Here is an 18,012-nt window from a genome sequence, read left to right as displayed (position 1 = left end):
GAGACCTAGAGGCAGAATTAGGCAATTCTGTCTGTTCTGATCTGAATCAGTGTTACTGTATTAACTAATCTCTTTAAAATCCTAAGCAGGAAATGACACACATTTATGTGAGCAAATCAGTTTAGAAAGAACACAGATGTTTTTCCATTACAATTGAATTACACATGCTGACAAAAACAGGGAGTATTTAACAAGCAATACTGACATTGTTCATGCCTGTTCATGACTTATTTTTAAGATTATGAATGAAGCAAGTTGTATTACACTCAGATACGTTAGCATGTATACACAGACGACAGAAAAAAAGGAGGACACGTTGAAATGAATCCCATTCGTTTGTTTATATGTGCTTCATTAACAGAGAAAAGAAACTGAGGATCTACAGGAAAAAGCCTGAGTCACTCAATAAATAAAGCTTTATTACAGTTTCCAGTATCAAAGTGGAAATCCTCCAGATTTGTTTAGGACAGAGAAAGTCAAATAACCAAGACAAAAATGTCCAACTGATTACGGACCCACAGCTGTGAAACGTGCAGCGTTATTCAGTGTTCTGACATCACTTCCATTGATACAGGACCTCAGAGCGGGACATACCAAGTGCCATCTCCCCGTTTCTAAATAGCCAAGAGCGTTTAGATGACCTCTTGGCCTGGGCTAAGCCGTACTTGACGGTTAGAGAACTGATTAAAATGCTCAAGTTCACACTGTGATATTTGATACGATTTCTCTCGATCAACAAAACGCAAATTTATCAGGATACTTTGGATTCTAGAGAGCATTTAATTGCATCTGATGAAAAGCTATTGTGCAGAATGATATCATCAAAATCTGTAAAAAGGAAGTAGAGAGACCGTTCTAAACCGATTAGCTAACAGATAACCTTACGGCTAACATATTTATGCATACTAGAGATACATTATCCCAGCCTCTTCAACACCTGCCATCTTCACTATTTCCTTTCCTATGCAAAATCAAGAACATGAGACGGTATGAGGTTCTAGTGGACGTTGCTTTAAATCACCCAGGTGCTGGAAAGATATGCAGGTGAACGAGTTTCATACATATTACAACATCCATCACTGACCATCATTCTGGCTGCAAATCGACATGCCCTGTATGTTTACATATAACATATAATAGTAAGGTTAAATGTTGGGCAGAAATACTGTAGTACATCATTCAGTCAGAATGAATCCAGACAGATTGAAAGGAAAAAAAAAAATCTATCAATAGTGTAAAGCACAGGTTCCCGGAGCTTTCTAGAATATTTACCCTTCCTTGCTGCTCATGATTAGAATTTTTCTAGACTCTAAAATACATTCGCCAATGATAAATTAACGTTAAATTGGCAGTATGGTAACCAAACGATGATGAGTTGCCCTGTGTGGTCTCTAGCAGAAAGGCTGAGTCGGGAATCTACACAGCTGTCCAGATGATGTTATGCTGGAAATAAGTATCACGCAGAGACAAAACAGAGGGACATGGCCTAATACGAGAGACACAATAACCCCACAAACATGCTGACTCCAAGCATTGTGTCTTAAGTCATGCAGTCAGCAGTCTCAGTGGTGCAGTGAAACGCTTGCACAGTCGCTCCATTCATCATGAGGGAAGGCCATGACACGAATGCGCTGATGGAATCTACCCAGGTCTCTCTCTCTCGCTCATCCATCTCTCTGTCCTTTACCCAAAGCCACACCTCGAGACCATGACCTTCCGAAGAGTTTTGGAAGATCACACTTCTACTGTAGTGTGTGTGTGTGTGTGTGTGTGTGTGTGTTTAAAACCACAGTCCAAGCAAACCCCTGAAGACACAGAGTGATAAACCATGCAGTAATTTCCTCCTATTGTGTAGAAGACTCTTGAATTGCAATGGAATGTGTCCTAGCTTTGCTGAACACAAAACTTAAATGTGGTGCACACAGATTTCTGCTAAATGTGTTCGGTCTTTGCTCCCCATGTTTAAGGGCATAACTCACACTCACAATGTGCTAGGACCCTAAAACAGGCAATAAATATTAACAATAAACTGTTTATTGTTACTATTTTATTTTACTGCATCAAATTATAAACTACATAACTCAAACAATAAGACTTAAGATTAGATTAGACCACATAATTAGTCTCATGGAGCTTTAAAATGAGTTTATGCACAAAATCAAACATGTTTATGACTATATTTACGCACATAACCACATTTGGTGTTACAGTAAAGTTAATATTACCTTGAGAAAGATTTATTGAGAGAGAGAGAGAGAGAGAGAGAGAGAGAGCGAGAGAGAAAGAGAGAGAGAGAGAGAGAGAGAGAGAGAGAGAGAGAGAAAGAGAGAAAGAGAGAGAGAAAGAGAGAGCGCAAGAGAGAGCGAGAGCAAGAGAACGAGAGAGAGAAAGAGAGCGAGAGAGAGAGAGAGAGAGCGAGCGAGCGAGAGAGAGAGAGAGGGAGAAAGAGAAAGAGAGAGCGAGAGAGAGAGCGAGCGAGAGCGAGAGAGAGTGTGTTTAGAGACAGGGTCAGGAGGAAAAGACCTGTATGCTTCCTTATCTCCACACACACATGCTGTAATTTCACACTGCTCTGGACCAGCAAACTACAGCTGAGTGTCTGAGTGTAAGTACGTTAGCATCATACTGATACGTATAATCTCTACACACACTCCTGCGTCTAAACAACAACAACCCTGACTGGGAAACTACCCGGAAGGATCTGAACCAGTTGGGGAAATGTTGTGAAATGATATACAAAAAAAGTTAAGTGATTTTCTGTGACTTCTAAATACAATTTAACTGTAAAGAGATACACGATTAAAGAGATACACGATTAGGTTCCAAGTTCCCAGAGCACTTTCCCAGCATAAGTGATTACTCAGGAGTTTTTTTGAAGGCTGCAATAAACAATGATTAAACAAACAGTCAAACCATTTAGGGAACCAAAAAATGGTTAATCAGGTACTGAACCCTGGAATAATCACGACAATATCCACACAGTCGAATGGCTTAACAAGCTTTTTTATCTATTAAAAAAATCTTTTATTTGTCCTCCTTTGACATAACTCAGTAAATAAAGAGGAAAGGAGGATGCATGTTATCTCGACAGTGTCACTGATGGAACAGAGGCTGTTGGGTGTTGTTTTCTCGGCCGCCGTTCAGCTTTTATTATTATTTATTATTAACTGTCAGGGATCCGTCCAGCTCTGGAGAGAATATTTACAGGATGCAATCACACACCCATTGCAAAAAAAAAAAAAAAGCTTAAATATAGGTTTCCCAAGCAGAGGAAAATATCACCAGAAGCATCATAATTACAAAATTATTACATTACAATAAATTAAAAAAATTAAGCAACTAATACCAAAAATAATGATAAAGGCCTACTCATAACGTTGATGAAAACAGACCGGGCAATATTTATTTTAACATGACCACTATATATTATCATACGAGGTATACAAGAAGCTCTTTCTTGTCATATATTTCCTTGGTAAATGTGTACATAACAGCATGAAGACCACAGAGTGACCACTGCTTCAGATGTTCCCGAGCATGAATGTTCCTCCACAGCTCTGCATGTGACCTCTGTGTGGTGAATAAACCACAGCGCATGCAGGTGCGAGGGCTCATTCCCACAGGAGCAGAGAGGAACAGAAGCCATTGTGTTCACTCCTACACTGTTATGCTAACTCTTTATAGCATAAACATTGTTCCTCCTGTTTCTTACAAACACTGAAAAAAACAAGTACCACGCCTAGTGGAAAAATAACTAACTGAGAGGAAATTATTTCTAATTGTTATTGCAGGTCTTTCGGATGCTACGGTTTCCTCTTAATGGTTGCAGTCACACCAGCAGCATCTGGCACAAACAAATATGTCAATGGACAAGCGGAGGAACATGCGGACTGATGGGCAGACTAACATGATGTCAGATTGGGGGAACAAATTATTTTTGGATGAAGAGGTTGATGGACAAGCAAATGCATCTTTTAATACATAAATTTAATGAAATACTGAATGTGTAGATGGACTTTATTAATGATTAGGGAGAATAATCTGTCCATCCAGTTTTAATATACACTGATCAGGCATAACATTATGACCGCCTGCCTAATATTGTGTTGGTCCCCCTTTTTGCTGCCAAAACAGCCCTGACCCGTCATGCACTGAGTATTCTGTCACCTTTCTATCAGAACCAGCATTAACTTCTTCCGCAGTTTGATCAACAGTAGCTCGTCTGTTGGATCGGATCACACGGACCAGCCTTCACTCCCCACGTGCATCAATGAGCCTTGGCCGCCCATGACCCTGTCTCCGGTTCACCACTGTTCCTTCCTTGGACCACTTTTGATAGATACTGACCACTGCAGACCGGGAACACCCCACAAGAGCTGCAGTTTTGGAGATGCTCTGATCCAGTCGTCCAGCCATCACAATTTGGCGCTCAAATCCTTACTCTTGCCCATTTTTCCTGCTTCTAACACATCGACTTTGAGAACAAAATGTTCACTTGCTGCCTAATATATCCCACCCACTAACAGGTGCCATGATGAGGAGACCATCAGTGTTATTCACTCCACCTCTCACTGCTCATAATGTTATGCCTGATCGGTGCATAATCTTATCTTTCATATACAGAGACAGGACAATATAACCTCCTATAATAAAATAACTGCTTACGTGCGGCTTTTTTGTTTTGAGTGACATTTTTAAACAAAAACGATCAGCATATTATTAAAATGTCATCATTTCCAGCATGCTGTGTAGGTGTGTGTTTATTCAAAGTTACTTGTTAAGGTCCCAGCTTGTATAAAATCACAACGTTTTAAAAGAATACACTGCTTTTTAATTACACTTGCATACACAAATAAACAACGGCTAAAAAACCCCACAACTTTAGAAAAGATTTTAGCTACAATACAGGCAGTTTAACTGAGGTATTTAGGTATACGGGACGTTATAAGCTGCATGCAACTGAGAAGGAGGAGACAGAAGTGGCTGGATGTGAAGGAATTTCGTTTCTGAATTCTGTGAATGTCATTTATTGTCACCCAGGTCACAAGTGTACACAAGATGGAAAGAGAAGCCCTTACACACACACACACACACACACACACACCCTCTCTCCATACCCTCCATAAAGGATCTATTCATGAGCAGCAGTGAAGTGGGTCATCATCTTGACTGGCTGCATGGCTACAGGTTTAAACAGTACTAGATGATGCTGAATATAAGCTCACAACAGGCCTGCTGTACATGAACCAGCTTTTCGGACTGAAAAGTGAATATTAAAAAGCAGACCTGCTGCCTGAGCACCTCTACACCAAATTCACACCGTGCTTGTAAAAGAAACAGTTGTGTGGGATGTTTGTGTAAAAATTTGAAGCGGTTTTAGCTGCAGCTTAGAGTGGTGGCTTAAGCTGGTGGTGAATGGAGCATTTATCAGCCTGGAAACTGTAGTAGAGCCTGGAAACAGTACAGCCTGCTCAGGCCGAAGGGGGCATTTCCATCACACCACAGCTCAACATACTCACTGTTCTCAGTCTGATATACACATAGCCACTGTTAAAGAAAAGCTTCAGTGTTTCTGTGTCTAAGGGAAGATGCTGATGAAGAAAAATTATAGGTTTCAAATATAAATCGTTTCAAATTCATACCAGAGGTGTCAAAGAAAGAAAGTCACATTCAATCCATTATGCACACACAGGCATACCAGTAAAAGTTTCATTTTTATCAGGACAATACAACATGGAGTACTGTACAAACCTTTTCTGTTTATCCTCGAGTATCACTATAATCGGCGCACTTTTCTATGAAGCTACAATTATGGTTGCACGTTATGATTTTATATAAAGTTCACAGCATACATAAAGTTTATTTGTGTGGGTTTGATGGATCTCTATGAGGTTTGCACTTCACTTATATAGGCAAGAAAAAAAAATACATAAAGAAAGATGCAGGGAGAGACTCAGTCTCAAGTGTAATGTGCTTCTAAAGCAGCGGAGCAAAATGCTCGCTTATATGGAGGCCTTAAGGCAAGAAAGTATCAGGAGGAGGCAGACATGAGATGACCAAAGCTGTTTTCATGGAGTTAAAACACTGGACCAGTGTGTCATTTCAGTTACATGCACGCTGTATATTCTCCATCAGATCCAAACAACTAAGATACATTTAACGGACATATTCATAAGCATTTTGCATAACAGCTGCACTGACCATTACTAACTTCAAGTGAACATGTTCAGTTCAGTTCTTTTTTCCCCAATACAGGGAAATGTGTCAAAATAACTGACAGTGCTCATCACCCATAAACTATACATAGAGCATATAAAGGATTTCTTTAAGCGCCCATTTAGCTTAAGATAACATCTGGTATCTTAGTTCAGCAGATTTCAATGGTAGTTTTATGCTCCATTTCCAAGCCTTATAAGCCCGAGTTTGTTGTTTTTGTCTTGTGAAGACGCCGAGTGATTGAGGAGATGACAACGACGCTGACAAACTGCGTGGAATTATTCACATTCATTTATGATGTGCATATGTCAGGCCTTTGAAAAAGTATTAAACAGAGTTTCCAGGCAATAGAGGGACCACAAAAGTCACTATAAATATAAAACAACTGGAGAGGATTAGCTTATTCTTGGAGTGAATCACTACGTTTTTCTATTATATCCGGACGGCAGTAGAAGGGGGGAAAAGAACACTTTTACACTCCAAAGGCTCCGAGCTTTACTGCAGGAAATGAGAAGACTTCTGCCGGGCACGGATGTGTGGTTAAAGTTTAAAGCTCTGGCTCATACACGTGGGGCTGTGCCCTGTGATAAACACTGCCATTTATTTGTCCAGAAAATTCAATGAAAAGTAAAATGAAACCATGACAGGATGAAACCTGAACTCAGAAAGACAGAATTACTTCAGCTGTATTAGGAAGATCTGACTCAACTGTGTTAACACACCCTCTTTCAGTCTCTATGTCTTACACACACACACACAAACACACGGCCGCTGGAAGGAAAAAGGCGTCTTCCTGAAGCATCCTGAGGGACGCAGTGAGGGAGCTGAACAATTAAGAGTAAAGTGCACTACTCCACACACTGCACTACAACACACACCACTTATTTTGACTTCCTGATGTAAACACAACCCTCTTCCTGTCCACTTACAATCAGTGCAACCTGAAGGATGCATTCTCCTCATAAGTCCTTACCTTTGAGCTACATACTGAGCCAAACCCTAAATAAACACTAAATATTTTGGTATCCCCAATGACACCGAGTTTCAGTGCAAAGCTATAATTACTCTTAGACTCCATTCATGCATGCATGTTTCATGTGTATTCATTCATATCTGAACGGTCCCCTAATGAAAATTTAAACCACATGCATCAATATTAGTAAAATATATCTCGGTATCCACATTATAACTTATTAGCTCTGTACAACAATCAACTTTTTATAGGGTTTCTAATTGTTTTATGCAAAAAAAATTGTTGTAGCACCAAGGATTTGATCCAATTTTACATCAGAAAAATGTCTTCTTCAGCAGTGTGTTCTGATGTAATGTACACTATATTGCCAAAAGTTTTAGGACATCTGCCTTTACATGCACATGAATGTAATATGGAGTCTGCCCACCCTTTGCAGCTATAACAGCTTCAACTCTTCTGGAAGGGCTTTCCATAAGGTTTAGGAGTGTGTTTATGGGAATTTTTGACCATTCCACTAGAAGCACATTTGTGAGGTCAGGCACTGATGCTGGATGAGAAGGTCTGGCTCACAGTCTCCACTCTAATTCATCCCAAATGTGTTCTATGGGGTTGAGGTCAGGAATCTGTGCAGGCCGGTCAAGATCCTCCACACCAAACTCGCTTATTCATGTCTTTATGGACCTTGCTTTGTGCACTGGTGTACAGTCATGTTGGAACAGGAAGGGGTCATCCCCAAACTGTTCCCACAAAGTAGCATGAAATTGTCCAAAATGTCTTGGTATGCTGAAGCGTTAAGAGTTCCTTTCACTGGAACTAAGGGGCCGAGTCCGACCCCCGAAAAACAACCCCTGAATTAAATGATAATGTATCAATAGAACTTTAGTCGTCAAAATCTGGCTTGGGAAGAATTATATTTAAACATGTTCCAATTAGTTTGAGAAATATGTTTGAACAGAGTAGTTAGAGTTGCAAGTTCATGTATAAGCCAGTTTTGGGGAGGTTGGAAACAACTTGGATGGATACAACAACACAACAACATGTGGAGGATGTCCGACACTCTCTGCACAGTCCAAGCACATGACATACTACTGGACAAAATAAATGATACACAAAACAGTGCATGAGAGAAGGAAAGAATTTACCATTTTCTTGTGACAAAACGTTTTTGATTATAAGTTACAGGCAAACTGGGTGCATTCATAGCTGCAGTGTATGGGGATCACCATAATACTCAGTATAAACCAACTAACTATTTGTATTTTATTGCAATTTGGTCTATTTTATCAGGAAATACCCCCACCATACACGCAGATGTAGCACGTTTTAACACGCTTACGACCAGACCAAACGGGGTACTGTACGAATTCATGTGCGTGGAAAAGTGAAGCGCGCATGCGCAGAACCCATGGGTTAGGACGATCGTACAGATTGTCATTACACCGGGTTTAGTAAACATGGTCTAAAAGTTAGAATCTCATTATAAAAGTGTACCTTCTGGCTAGGGAAGCTATTCGACTTGAACTACTTTAACATGATGGCGTAGTAGAGTAGTAAAGCGCTTTGAAATATACATTAAATTGGAAATGGCAGGATTGGAGTAAAATCCTTGGACGCTTAAGGCTATAAATAAAGCGGGCCTGAGCACAGCACCGCCCCGGGGCACGAGGGGAAAAAGACAGGCGGCTTTCACATATTCACTCTGATAAGAATTAGATAGAAAGAAAGAGAGAGAGAGAGAGGTGCCAGAACAAATCTGAAACCAACAGCTGAAGAAGTGGAATCGTGGAGAAAAAGAGCTGGTGTAACTTTTACCTAGCGACCGACCATTTTGACCTGAAGCGACAGGATTGGGCTCGTGAAGGGGACAGAGAGAGAAAACACATTTTTATGACGTTGTTCTGAATGACTAAGCACGCGCCTGGTTTTATTTACATTTTCTCCGGTGTTACGGTTATTTTAGAAATATGCAGTAACATACCGTGAAAACCCGCATTCCCATTCCGACTCTACAGTGTTAAAACAGTGTTACACATGGACGCAGCAATGTCACTACCTTTAATCAGGTTTCCGCAAGGATATATAATGTTTAAACACACAATCACAGCGATGCCACAAAATACACACACACACACTTTCACTTTTCATAGGTTTTCCCATGAATAACATCAAAACTACTCTACTTACACGCCTTTCCTTCACGTCCACTAAGCTGTTCAGTCGTCCCGGTGTCCACTCCGCTTAATACAAGTATAAATGATTGAAAATTCCAATAGAACCGAAACCGGAGTCCTGTGTGCGCGAGACTCCAGCACTCCCGACTCACACTCGTTCCCTCGTTACCCCCACCCCCCCACTCTTCATCAGGAATCGAATATTCCAAGATGGCGGCCGCATAGCAACCCATCCTCTCCAGCTACACCCCTCTGAACAGCACACAGTGGACCAGTCCCACTGGCATTATTATTTATATTCACAAATGTATGTATATATATATATATATATATATATATATATATATATATATATATATATATATATATGTACATCACAAAAGTAATATTATAATACATAATAATAAACAAATGATAGGTTACCTCCAGTTTAAATTGTTATACAAAATCTGAAGTGTGATTTTTATTCTATGGGGAAATAAATATACATACATGGGCAGTATTGCTGCCTCACAGCTCCATGGTCTGTGGTTTGATCCTGAGCATCAGTTCATGTCTGTTTGGTGTATCACATGTTCTCCCCCTGTCGGTGTGGGTTTCCTCCGGATTCTCTGGTTTCCTTTCACATTCCGAAATCATTCCAGGTGGATTAGGTACACTAAATTGCCCTGAAGCATGAATATGTGTGTATGGTGTCCGGCAGTGGTTTGACATCCCATCCATGGTGTATTCCACCCTGTGGCTAGTGTTTTAACATGATCTGGATAAATTGGATACTGAATATGTATAGACACTATATTGCCAAAAGTTTTGAATCCAGGTGTTGTTTTTCAGGGTTTGGGCTTGGCCCCTTAGTTCCAGTGAAAGGAATTCTTAATGCTTCAGCATACCAAGACATTTTGGACCATTTCATGCTCCTAACTTTGTGGGAATAGTTTGGGGATGACCCCTTCCTGTTCCAACATGACTGCCCACCAGTGCACAAAGCAAGGTCCATAAAGACATGGATGAGAGAGTTTGGTGTGGAGGAACTTGACTGGCCTGCACCTCAACCTGATAGAACACCTTTGGGATGAATTAGAGCGGAGACTGTGAGTCAGACCCTCTTGTCCAACATCAGTGCCTGACCTCACAAATGTGCTTCTAGTGGAATGGTCTAACCCCTGAAAAACAACACCTGAATTCAATGATTTGGAAGGGTGTCTCAAAACTTTTGGCAATATAGTGTAAATATATGCATCCAGTAGGACACATTTTGGAATTTTTTTAAAAAAATGTGTTGGACAAGAAAGTTTCTTTTAATATGTAAGTATGTGAGATAACAACTATAAGTATCTGGGTGTCCACATAGACAACAAGCTTGACTGGACTAAAAACACTGACGCACTGTATAAGAATGGTCAGAGTTGGCTGTATTTCCATAGGAGACTCAGGTCCTTTAATGTCTGCAGAATCATGCTGCAGATGTTCTACCACTCGGTAGCCCGCGCAGGAGTATTAAAAGCACCTGTTGTGTGGTAACCCAACTCTCACACTCCCATAGGAAAATTCAGACACATTTTGTGCTTCCTCCTTTTCTAGCCAAAGCAAACAAATGCTGGTATGTCCTTTCATCAGTTAGCATTAATATCTCTGGCTGTGTGAATTCTCTAGTAATACATTTTTAGAGATCAGCAATTTGTACTGATGTTACCTTTGCAGCTTGCTTGCAAAAGCGATGAAATCAGGAGTAATCAATAGAAGAGAAACCCACTGCACAGAAGCACTGGCCATGCAGAGCCTCCTACAATCCAGAGCGTTTTTAAATATTAAAAGAGTAGATGCTATTAAGCGATGGTTCACCACTTGCCACATCAAACCCACAACTTCCAATCCAACCAAGCAAACCCATCCCACACATCACTCACGACACACCCTCTCCTCAACACACATGCACACAAAGTCATATAAATACACAGTTCACAGCACACCCACTCATGTGGGAGTCTATTTACAGTATCAAAGACATTCAACCAGCCTCAGCCTCAACAAAAAGCAGTCATGCGTATGCACTGTGCTGCTTTCTGTAAATACCAGGCCTAGCTCAGGACACTCTAAAAGACACAACTAGACTTGAAACTCAGCATTAACAGCCACAAGGATTAGTTAGATTTTAGCATGTTACTGAAAAGATAACAATACAACAACTTGGATTGTATATCACATGTAGAAAGAATTCATAGCCTATGTTTATCATAGAGGCAATGAGAATGTACACTTGTTTTCAGCTTGCTACGTGAAACAGGTACATAACCTCCTTAATCCTTAATGAAGATGGGACTAAATAGAGTAAATATAATCCACTATGTTAATCATGTTATACACCGATCAGGCATAACATTATGAGAAGTGAGAGGTGGAGTGAATAACACTGATTATCTCCTCATCATGGCACCTGTTAGTGGGTGGGATATATTAGGCAGCAGGTGAACATTTTATCCTCAAAGTTGATGTGTAGAAACAGGAAAAATGGGCAAGCGTAAGGATTTGAGTGAGTTTGACTAGGGCCAAATTGTGATGGCTAGACCACTGGATCAGAGCATCTCCAAAACTGCAGCTCTTGTGGAGTGTTCCCGGTCTGCAGTGGTCAGTATCTATCAAAAGTAGTCCAAGGAAGGAACAGTGGTGAACCGGCAACAGGGTCATGGATGGCCAAGGCTCATTCATGCATGTGGGGAGTGAAGACTGGCCCGTGTGATCTGATCCAACAGACGAGCTACTGTTACTCAAACTGCTGAAGAAGTTAATGCTGGTTCTGATAGAAAGTGTCAGAATACACAGTGCAGGACGGGTCAGGGCTGATTTGGCAGCAAAAGGGGGACCAACACAATATTAGACAGGTGGTCATAATGTTATGCCTGGTTGGTGTATACCTTAAAAACGTTTATTAGGTAAGATCAGTCTACTGTTTTCCCGATTAGCTCTCTAATTGGTTAAATTAAACTGCCTGAAGCCCCACCCACCAAACACACTCAAATTCCTGCCTATATCAAAAATGCTCCGCCCCCAGAATGTCATCCAGCAGAGCAAATGGTCTATTAAACAATTGACTGGAGATCTATCCAAAGGCTAGAAGTCTGTTTTGCCAGTGTGTTTTTTTTCACCAACACTTTTGTCCTGAGGTAAAAATAATTAAAAATTTATTTTTTCACGCTCTACATATTTTGGAGGTTATTTATATAAGAAATAAAAAGAAATGCACTATTACACATCTAAGGACACTTCCTTGATTCTTTCATGAGTATCGTCATGCACGGATCTGGCATGTGCCAGCAATTGCAATTCATAAAAAGCATAGAAAAGACCACGTGGTCACCCAACCGTATCACGTGATCTGAATTTCACGTTTTCATTAATGCAGGTCAGGGGCAGGAACTATTTATTTGCCATTTTTTATTTAAATAACGTCTCTTTGCTAAAATTCACACATGCATTGGAGGTAGTAAAATTATCTATTATTATTTATTCCAAGCATAGCAAAGGTTTCTCCTAATATAATTAATTTACGTTAGTGGGCGTGTCCACCTGTTCACGTCATTCAGTTTAGCTCGTTTGCCCCTTCAAGATGCAGAATCCCAAACCGCTCTTAGTTGTACGTGTAGCAAATTATTTTAATTGTAAAAGCCATTATTTCCTACTTAGTTACGATTTGCATCGGTTACCAAGGGCGTTTTATCCTCCTGTTTTATGGAAATCTGTTCCGCTTTACTTCCGTTCTTAATTAAAAGGCCACGCCCCTAACATTGCCATCACCTGTTATAAGGTTAGCTAATGTCCTTAATGTGGTCGTGTTGTCTGGGTAAGTAGCTGTTTGTTTGGTGTGTGTTTGTGGTTTAAATAATCGTTAGTTTCTGTTGGTGTTTAAGGTATTTGTTTGTCTTTTATTACTTTGCAGTTTGAAGAAGTGTCTTTTTGTTTAGTTTTACTTCATCCCCGAGTACAATGGTAATATTACATTACACTGGCTATTATGATGTATTTCACGTTTACTTCTGGACCATGACTCACGTTTGACTGGTTTGCAATGTCCTGTATCTACAGAGGGAGTGTATTTCAGTGCACATTGGTCAAGCAGGAGTCCAGATGGGTAATTCCTGCTGGGAGTTGTATTGCCTGGAGCATGGCATCCAGCCTGATGGGATGATCACTTCGAGCACTGCTGTGGCTGATTCTTCTTTTGGCACTTTCTTCAGTGAAACCGGAGCAGGAAAATATGTTCCACGAGCTGTTTTCATTGACTTGGAGCCAACAGTTGTAGGTAAAAATATGGCCATTTGCTTTTAACTTTGCCGTTTAGATAAGTTTGTGTTCTCATGATTTCAGAAATGGACATTTTAGGTTATGATTGCATGCATCATTGAGCTCAAAGCAGTGTTCTGCGTCTTTATTAATGGACTGCTGTAACTGTTTGCTTACAGATGAGATCAGAAATGGACATTATCGTCAACTTTACCACCCAGAACAGCTAATCAGTGGCAAAGAGGATGCAGCTAACAACTACGCCCGTGGCCATTACACCATTGGCAAGGAGATTGTAGACTCGGTCCTTGATCGCATGCGAAAAATGGTGAGTTATGCATCATCAGACTGAAACACAATGCTTCATTTTATACTGGGCCAGGTTCCCTAATCTTTTTGTCCTCTGTAGGCTGACCAGTGTACAGGTCTGCAAGGGTTCCTGATCTTCCACAGCTTTGGTGGTGGGACTGGCTCTGGTTTCACGTCCCTGTTGATGGAGCGCTTATCTGTCGACTACGGCAAAAAATCAAAGCTGGAGTTCTCGGTCTACCCTGCTCCCCAGGTTTCCACTGCAGTGGTAGAGCCCTATAATTCTATCTTAACCACTCACACTACCCTTGAGCATTCAGATTGTTCCTTCATGGTGGACAATGAGGCCATCTTTGACATTTGCAAGCGCAATCTGGACATAGATCGCCCGTCCTACAACAACCTGAACAGACTTATTGCACAGATTGTTTCTTCCATCACTGCCTCTTTACGATTTGATGGTGCTCTCAATGTCGATCTGACTGAGTTCCAAACAAACTTGGTTCCTTATCCTCGTATCCATTTCCCACTTGTTACCTACTCCCCTATTATATCTGCTGAGAAGGCCTACCATGAGCAGCTGTCTGTGGCAGAGATTTCCAATGCATGCTTTGAGCCAGCAAACCAGATGGTGAAGTGTGACCCTCGCCGTGGCAAATACATGGCCTGTTGCTTGCTCTATCGTGGTGATGTGGTGCCCAAAGACGTCAATGCTGCTATCGCCAGTATCAAGACCCGTCGCTCAATCCAGTTTGTGGACTGGTGTCCCACTGGCTTTAAGGTGGGAATCAACTACCAGCCACCCACTGTAGTACCTGGTGGAGATCTGGCCAAGGTCCAAAGGGCTGTATGCATGCTGAGTAACACTACGGCAATTGCAGAAGCCTGGAGTCGCTTGGATAACAAGTTTGACCTGATGTATGCCAAGCGGGCATTTGTGCACTGGTATGTAGGAGAGGGAATGGAAGAAGGCGAGTTCTCTGAGGCAAGAGAGGACATGGCTGCATTGGAAAAGGATTATGAAGAGGTTGGAGCAGATTCTGCTGAAGATGGTGAGGAAGATCTAGATGAGGAGTACTAGAACTGTTCTGTTGTATTGGAGGCTTTTTTTTTTTTTTGGTACAATGTCAAATGAATAAATAAAAATCTGCATGTAGCTTTTGGGTTCTTGATTATTCAGCAGTTGTTTTGAGGAGGTGATGTACATATACAGAATGGATGTGGGAGGCTCTAAAATAAACTGTGTACATGTAAGACACTGACAAATGTGGAAAGAATGATTTTAGACTTGAACATTGACCATGTTCTCTACTCTCACACTAAAATACAACTTCTCTTTTAAATTTCCAAGTTTGGGCTTTCTGGTACAATACATAACAATGATCAGTGTTTATGATGAACCAAAAATTTAAAGCCAAGCCAAAATATACATGGTTTTAAGGTTGCTTTTAGGACTATCTATTTAGCTGGAACAGTGCCATAATTTTAATTAAGAGTCAACAGTACAAACAAGCCATATGGTCCAGTTATACAATCTAGAGATTGTAAAAGTATGCACTAGGTGCTCAATGCCCTGTAGGGTTAGCATATTTGATTACTTGGAATACCTAAGCTATTCCAGACTGATGGCTTGCTAACATGCTAGCAGTGTTAGATCCAGGGTTAATGCTAGGAAGGGTTTTTTTTTTTTTTTGGATATGGTATCCTAGTCTTACTGAGACTGCAGCAGGTGTGTGTGTGTGTGTAACCATGACAATGCCAGTGTTTATCTATAGGATTTTGATTCACTTTTCTTAAGCTTGTCATTAATAATAGGCGCCATAGCGACAGGAAAAAAATCTTTTTCTGTTTCAGGTAAAAATCTTTATAATGCCCTTTAAATAAAGTTAAAACCTATGAAGAGACTTCAGGGTTTAAGCTACTCAAGTCCATCTGTCAGCCTTCTCTCATGGATTAATCTGTATATAGACCACCAGATCAAGCTGTACCACTGAGGCATTTATTCATCCGAAATGTAATGAGACAGACCTTTTGTTTTGATTCCTGAGTCACTGGTGTTATTAGACTATGTAGCAGATGTTGTTACAAGTTCTTAGAACCACCTACTATGTTTCCATGGACTGAGAAGGCCAATTTATTGGTCACAGTAGACACAGCCTAATGTGTAATCCAGTCACGTCACTGAAGGCTGTTTCCTTTTAAAGGATCCTTTAACTATGGCTCAGAAATGCAGCTCACATTCCAAGAGTTTTCAAGGGTGCAACTGGTATATCGTTCCTGACGGTCAGTAGCCCTCACTCACCTCATTATCTGCACCTGCCTGTGAATAGGTAGAAATGGCAAACATGCTATACAAGTCATGTTAAAGTGTAAGTCTTGCTAAAATGCAAATTGCACCTATTAAATTCTGTGGTTGTTATTTTTAAAACAGTATATTTACTAGCATACTGGAGCTTTAGGACTTTTTAAGGACAATATTTGCAAACAAGAGATATTAAAATGTATTACTTTTTTGACAAAATATTAAACATGTGTATTGATGTATAGTCTGCTGGAATAATGAAAGAAGTACAGAACTACAGAGATCAGGATATTAAAGTGATTTATGATGTTCTGTGTGGAGTTTCTAGATTTAGATCTCTAGGTCTAGGATTTTTACTAGTGAATGCACAGCCATGATGGCCCATAATCTTCTGTGAGGTGAAACAAACAGATTTGTTCATTTCCAAATAAAATAAAATAGAATCAGGTTAAAAAAATTTTTTGTAAACTTTGTAAAAAAATCCATGTAAATATGACACTTTAATTGTTAGTAATATTAAAATATTTAAATTGGGAGGAAAAAGATCAGATAAATGATAAGATTTATTTAGTACCTTTATACTTTTATTCAATTATCTTCTGGGACTAAAAGGAGGTTGCTGTGGAACCAGATCCTATCCTGAGAACACTGGGCCTGACCCTGGAATGGAGGAATAACCCTAACCCTAACCCGGGTTAGCAACACCGTGTGCCAACCATGATGTCTAGAACCTGCATTCATTTGAATGAAATAAAATAACTTGTAAATGACAAGAGATAATATACATAAACATTAGCTAAAATTAGTAGTGACCTAATATCCTACTGACACCCAAGAAAGAGAAGGAACATCACAAAACAGTTCTTGGTAGACTGCAGCCTAGGCTTTGGGGGTCACAGTACTAGCTTTTGCACCTATATATATTATATATTATATATTATATATCATATTATATATCATATTATATAATATAATATAATATAATTATATATATATATATATATATATATATATATATATATATATATATATATATATATATATATATATATATATATATATATATATATATATAATTACTAAAGTTTCATAGTATTAGTGAAATTAGAGAAAGGTTCACTATACATACATACATATTAAAATGCATGTTGTGACGTAATATTTCCCCTAGCAGTTATAATGGGACACAAATAGCACACTGCTGCCCTCTGGAGGTTAAAATGAACATCGTTTTGAAAAGCAGCTGTCTGGATTTGTCCAATGCCATTTGAAAATATAGTACAATAACCAGATTAATGTACTCTGAGAAGTTCTAAAAATGACCCTTTTAACCTGTGGATATTTAAAAAAAACAAAACAAAACCCATTTACTCAAGTATATTTTATAACGTTTACAAGAGAAACTATATAGTTTACAATGTTAGCAAATATGAGTACATACACAGTGCTTTAAAATGAAAAGAATAAAGCTATGCAAATGTTCACTCAGGAATAAAATAGTAATGGAACATCTTATAAAGTGACCTTCATTACAAAATACTAGTGTAGAATAAGTGAAATCACTTTACAAACAAGACTGTATACATGAAAGTTGCATAAATATTCTATGGCTTTGGATTAAATGTCCTTTCAGGATTGTACATTTAAAACAAGAACACAGAGGTGCAAATTGTCCTTTAAGTACTGGAATAATCAGAGGGGTCCTATCTATAATATTCTACATGAAGGGCTGGGAATTTTCACCTACCTAACCTAAATTCACC

The 18,012-nt window shown here is 39.6% G+C and overlaps 2 protein-coding genes across 3 annotated transcripts in view; one reads left to right on the top strand and one right to left on the bottom strand.

The window, feature by feature from the left end:
• The window catches only part of ptk2aa (protein tyrosine kinase 2aa), an 85,576-nt gene extending 76,049 nt beyond the window's left edge, over window positions 1-9,527 (bottom strand). The window contains exon 1 of one of the 2 annotated variants that reach the window (XM_058378379.1): window positions 9,374-9,527. The gene's annotated coding sequence lies outside the window, so the exon portion shown is untranslated. The remainder of the gene's footprint in view (window positions 1-9,373) is intronic. The other variant, XM_058378377.1, reaches the window with a different exon arrangement.
• A 3,691-nt stretch (window positions 9,528-13,218) lies between these two features.
• Window positions 13,219-15,059, top strand: LOC131344878 (tubulin alpha chain-like). Its single transcript, XM_058377426.1, has 4 exons — window positions 13,219-13,344; window positions 13,441-13,657; window positions 13,818-13,966; window positions 14,048-15,059. The coding sequence occupies exons 1-4, from the start codon at window positions 13,342-13,344 to the stop codon at window positions 15,026-15,028; spliced, it is 1,350 nt and encodes a 449-aa protein (XP_058233409.1). The 5' UTR covers window positions 13,219-13,341; the 3' UTR covers window positions 15,029-15,059.
• Window positions 15,060-18,012: the final 2,953 nt, after the last annotated feature.

This window comes from Hemibagrus wyckioides, linkage group LG24 (genome assembly GCF_019097595.1).
Source record: "Hemibagrus wyckioides isolate EC202008001 linkage group LG24, SWU_Hwy_1.0, whole genome shotgun sequence".
Taxonomy (NCBI): Eukaryota; Metazoa; Chordata; class Actinopteri; order Siluriformes; family Bagridae; genus Hemibagrus; species Hemibagrus wyckioides.
Note: the sequence above shows the minus strand (reverse complement) of the source record. Positions and strands in the feature narration are given on the sequence as shown.

Bases quoted from the DNA above. Each gene is read 5' to 3' on its own strand.
- LOC131344878 (XM_058377426.1), top strand. The intron at 13,658-13,817 runs GTAAAAATATGG...GTTTGCTTACAG, and splicing joins CTTGGAGCCAACAGTTGTAG to ATGAGATCAGAAATGGACAT. The intron at 13,967-14,047 runs GTGAGTTATGCA...TGTCCTCTGTAG, and splicing joins TTGATCGCATGCGAAAAATG to GCTGACCAGTGTACAGGTCT.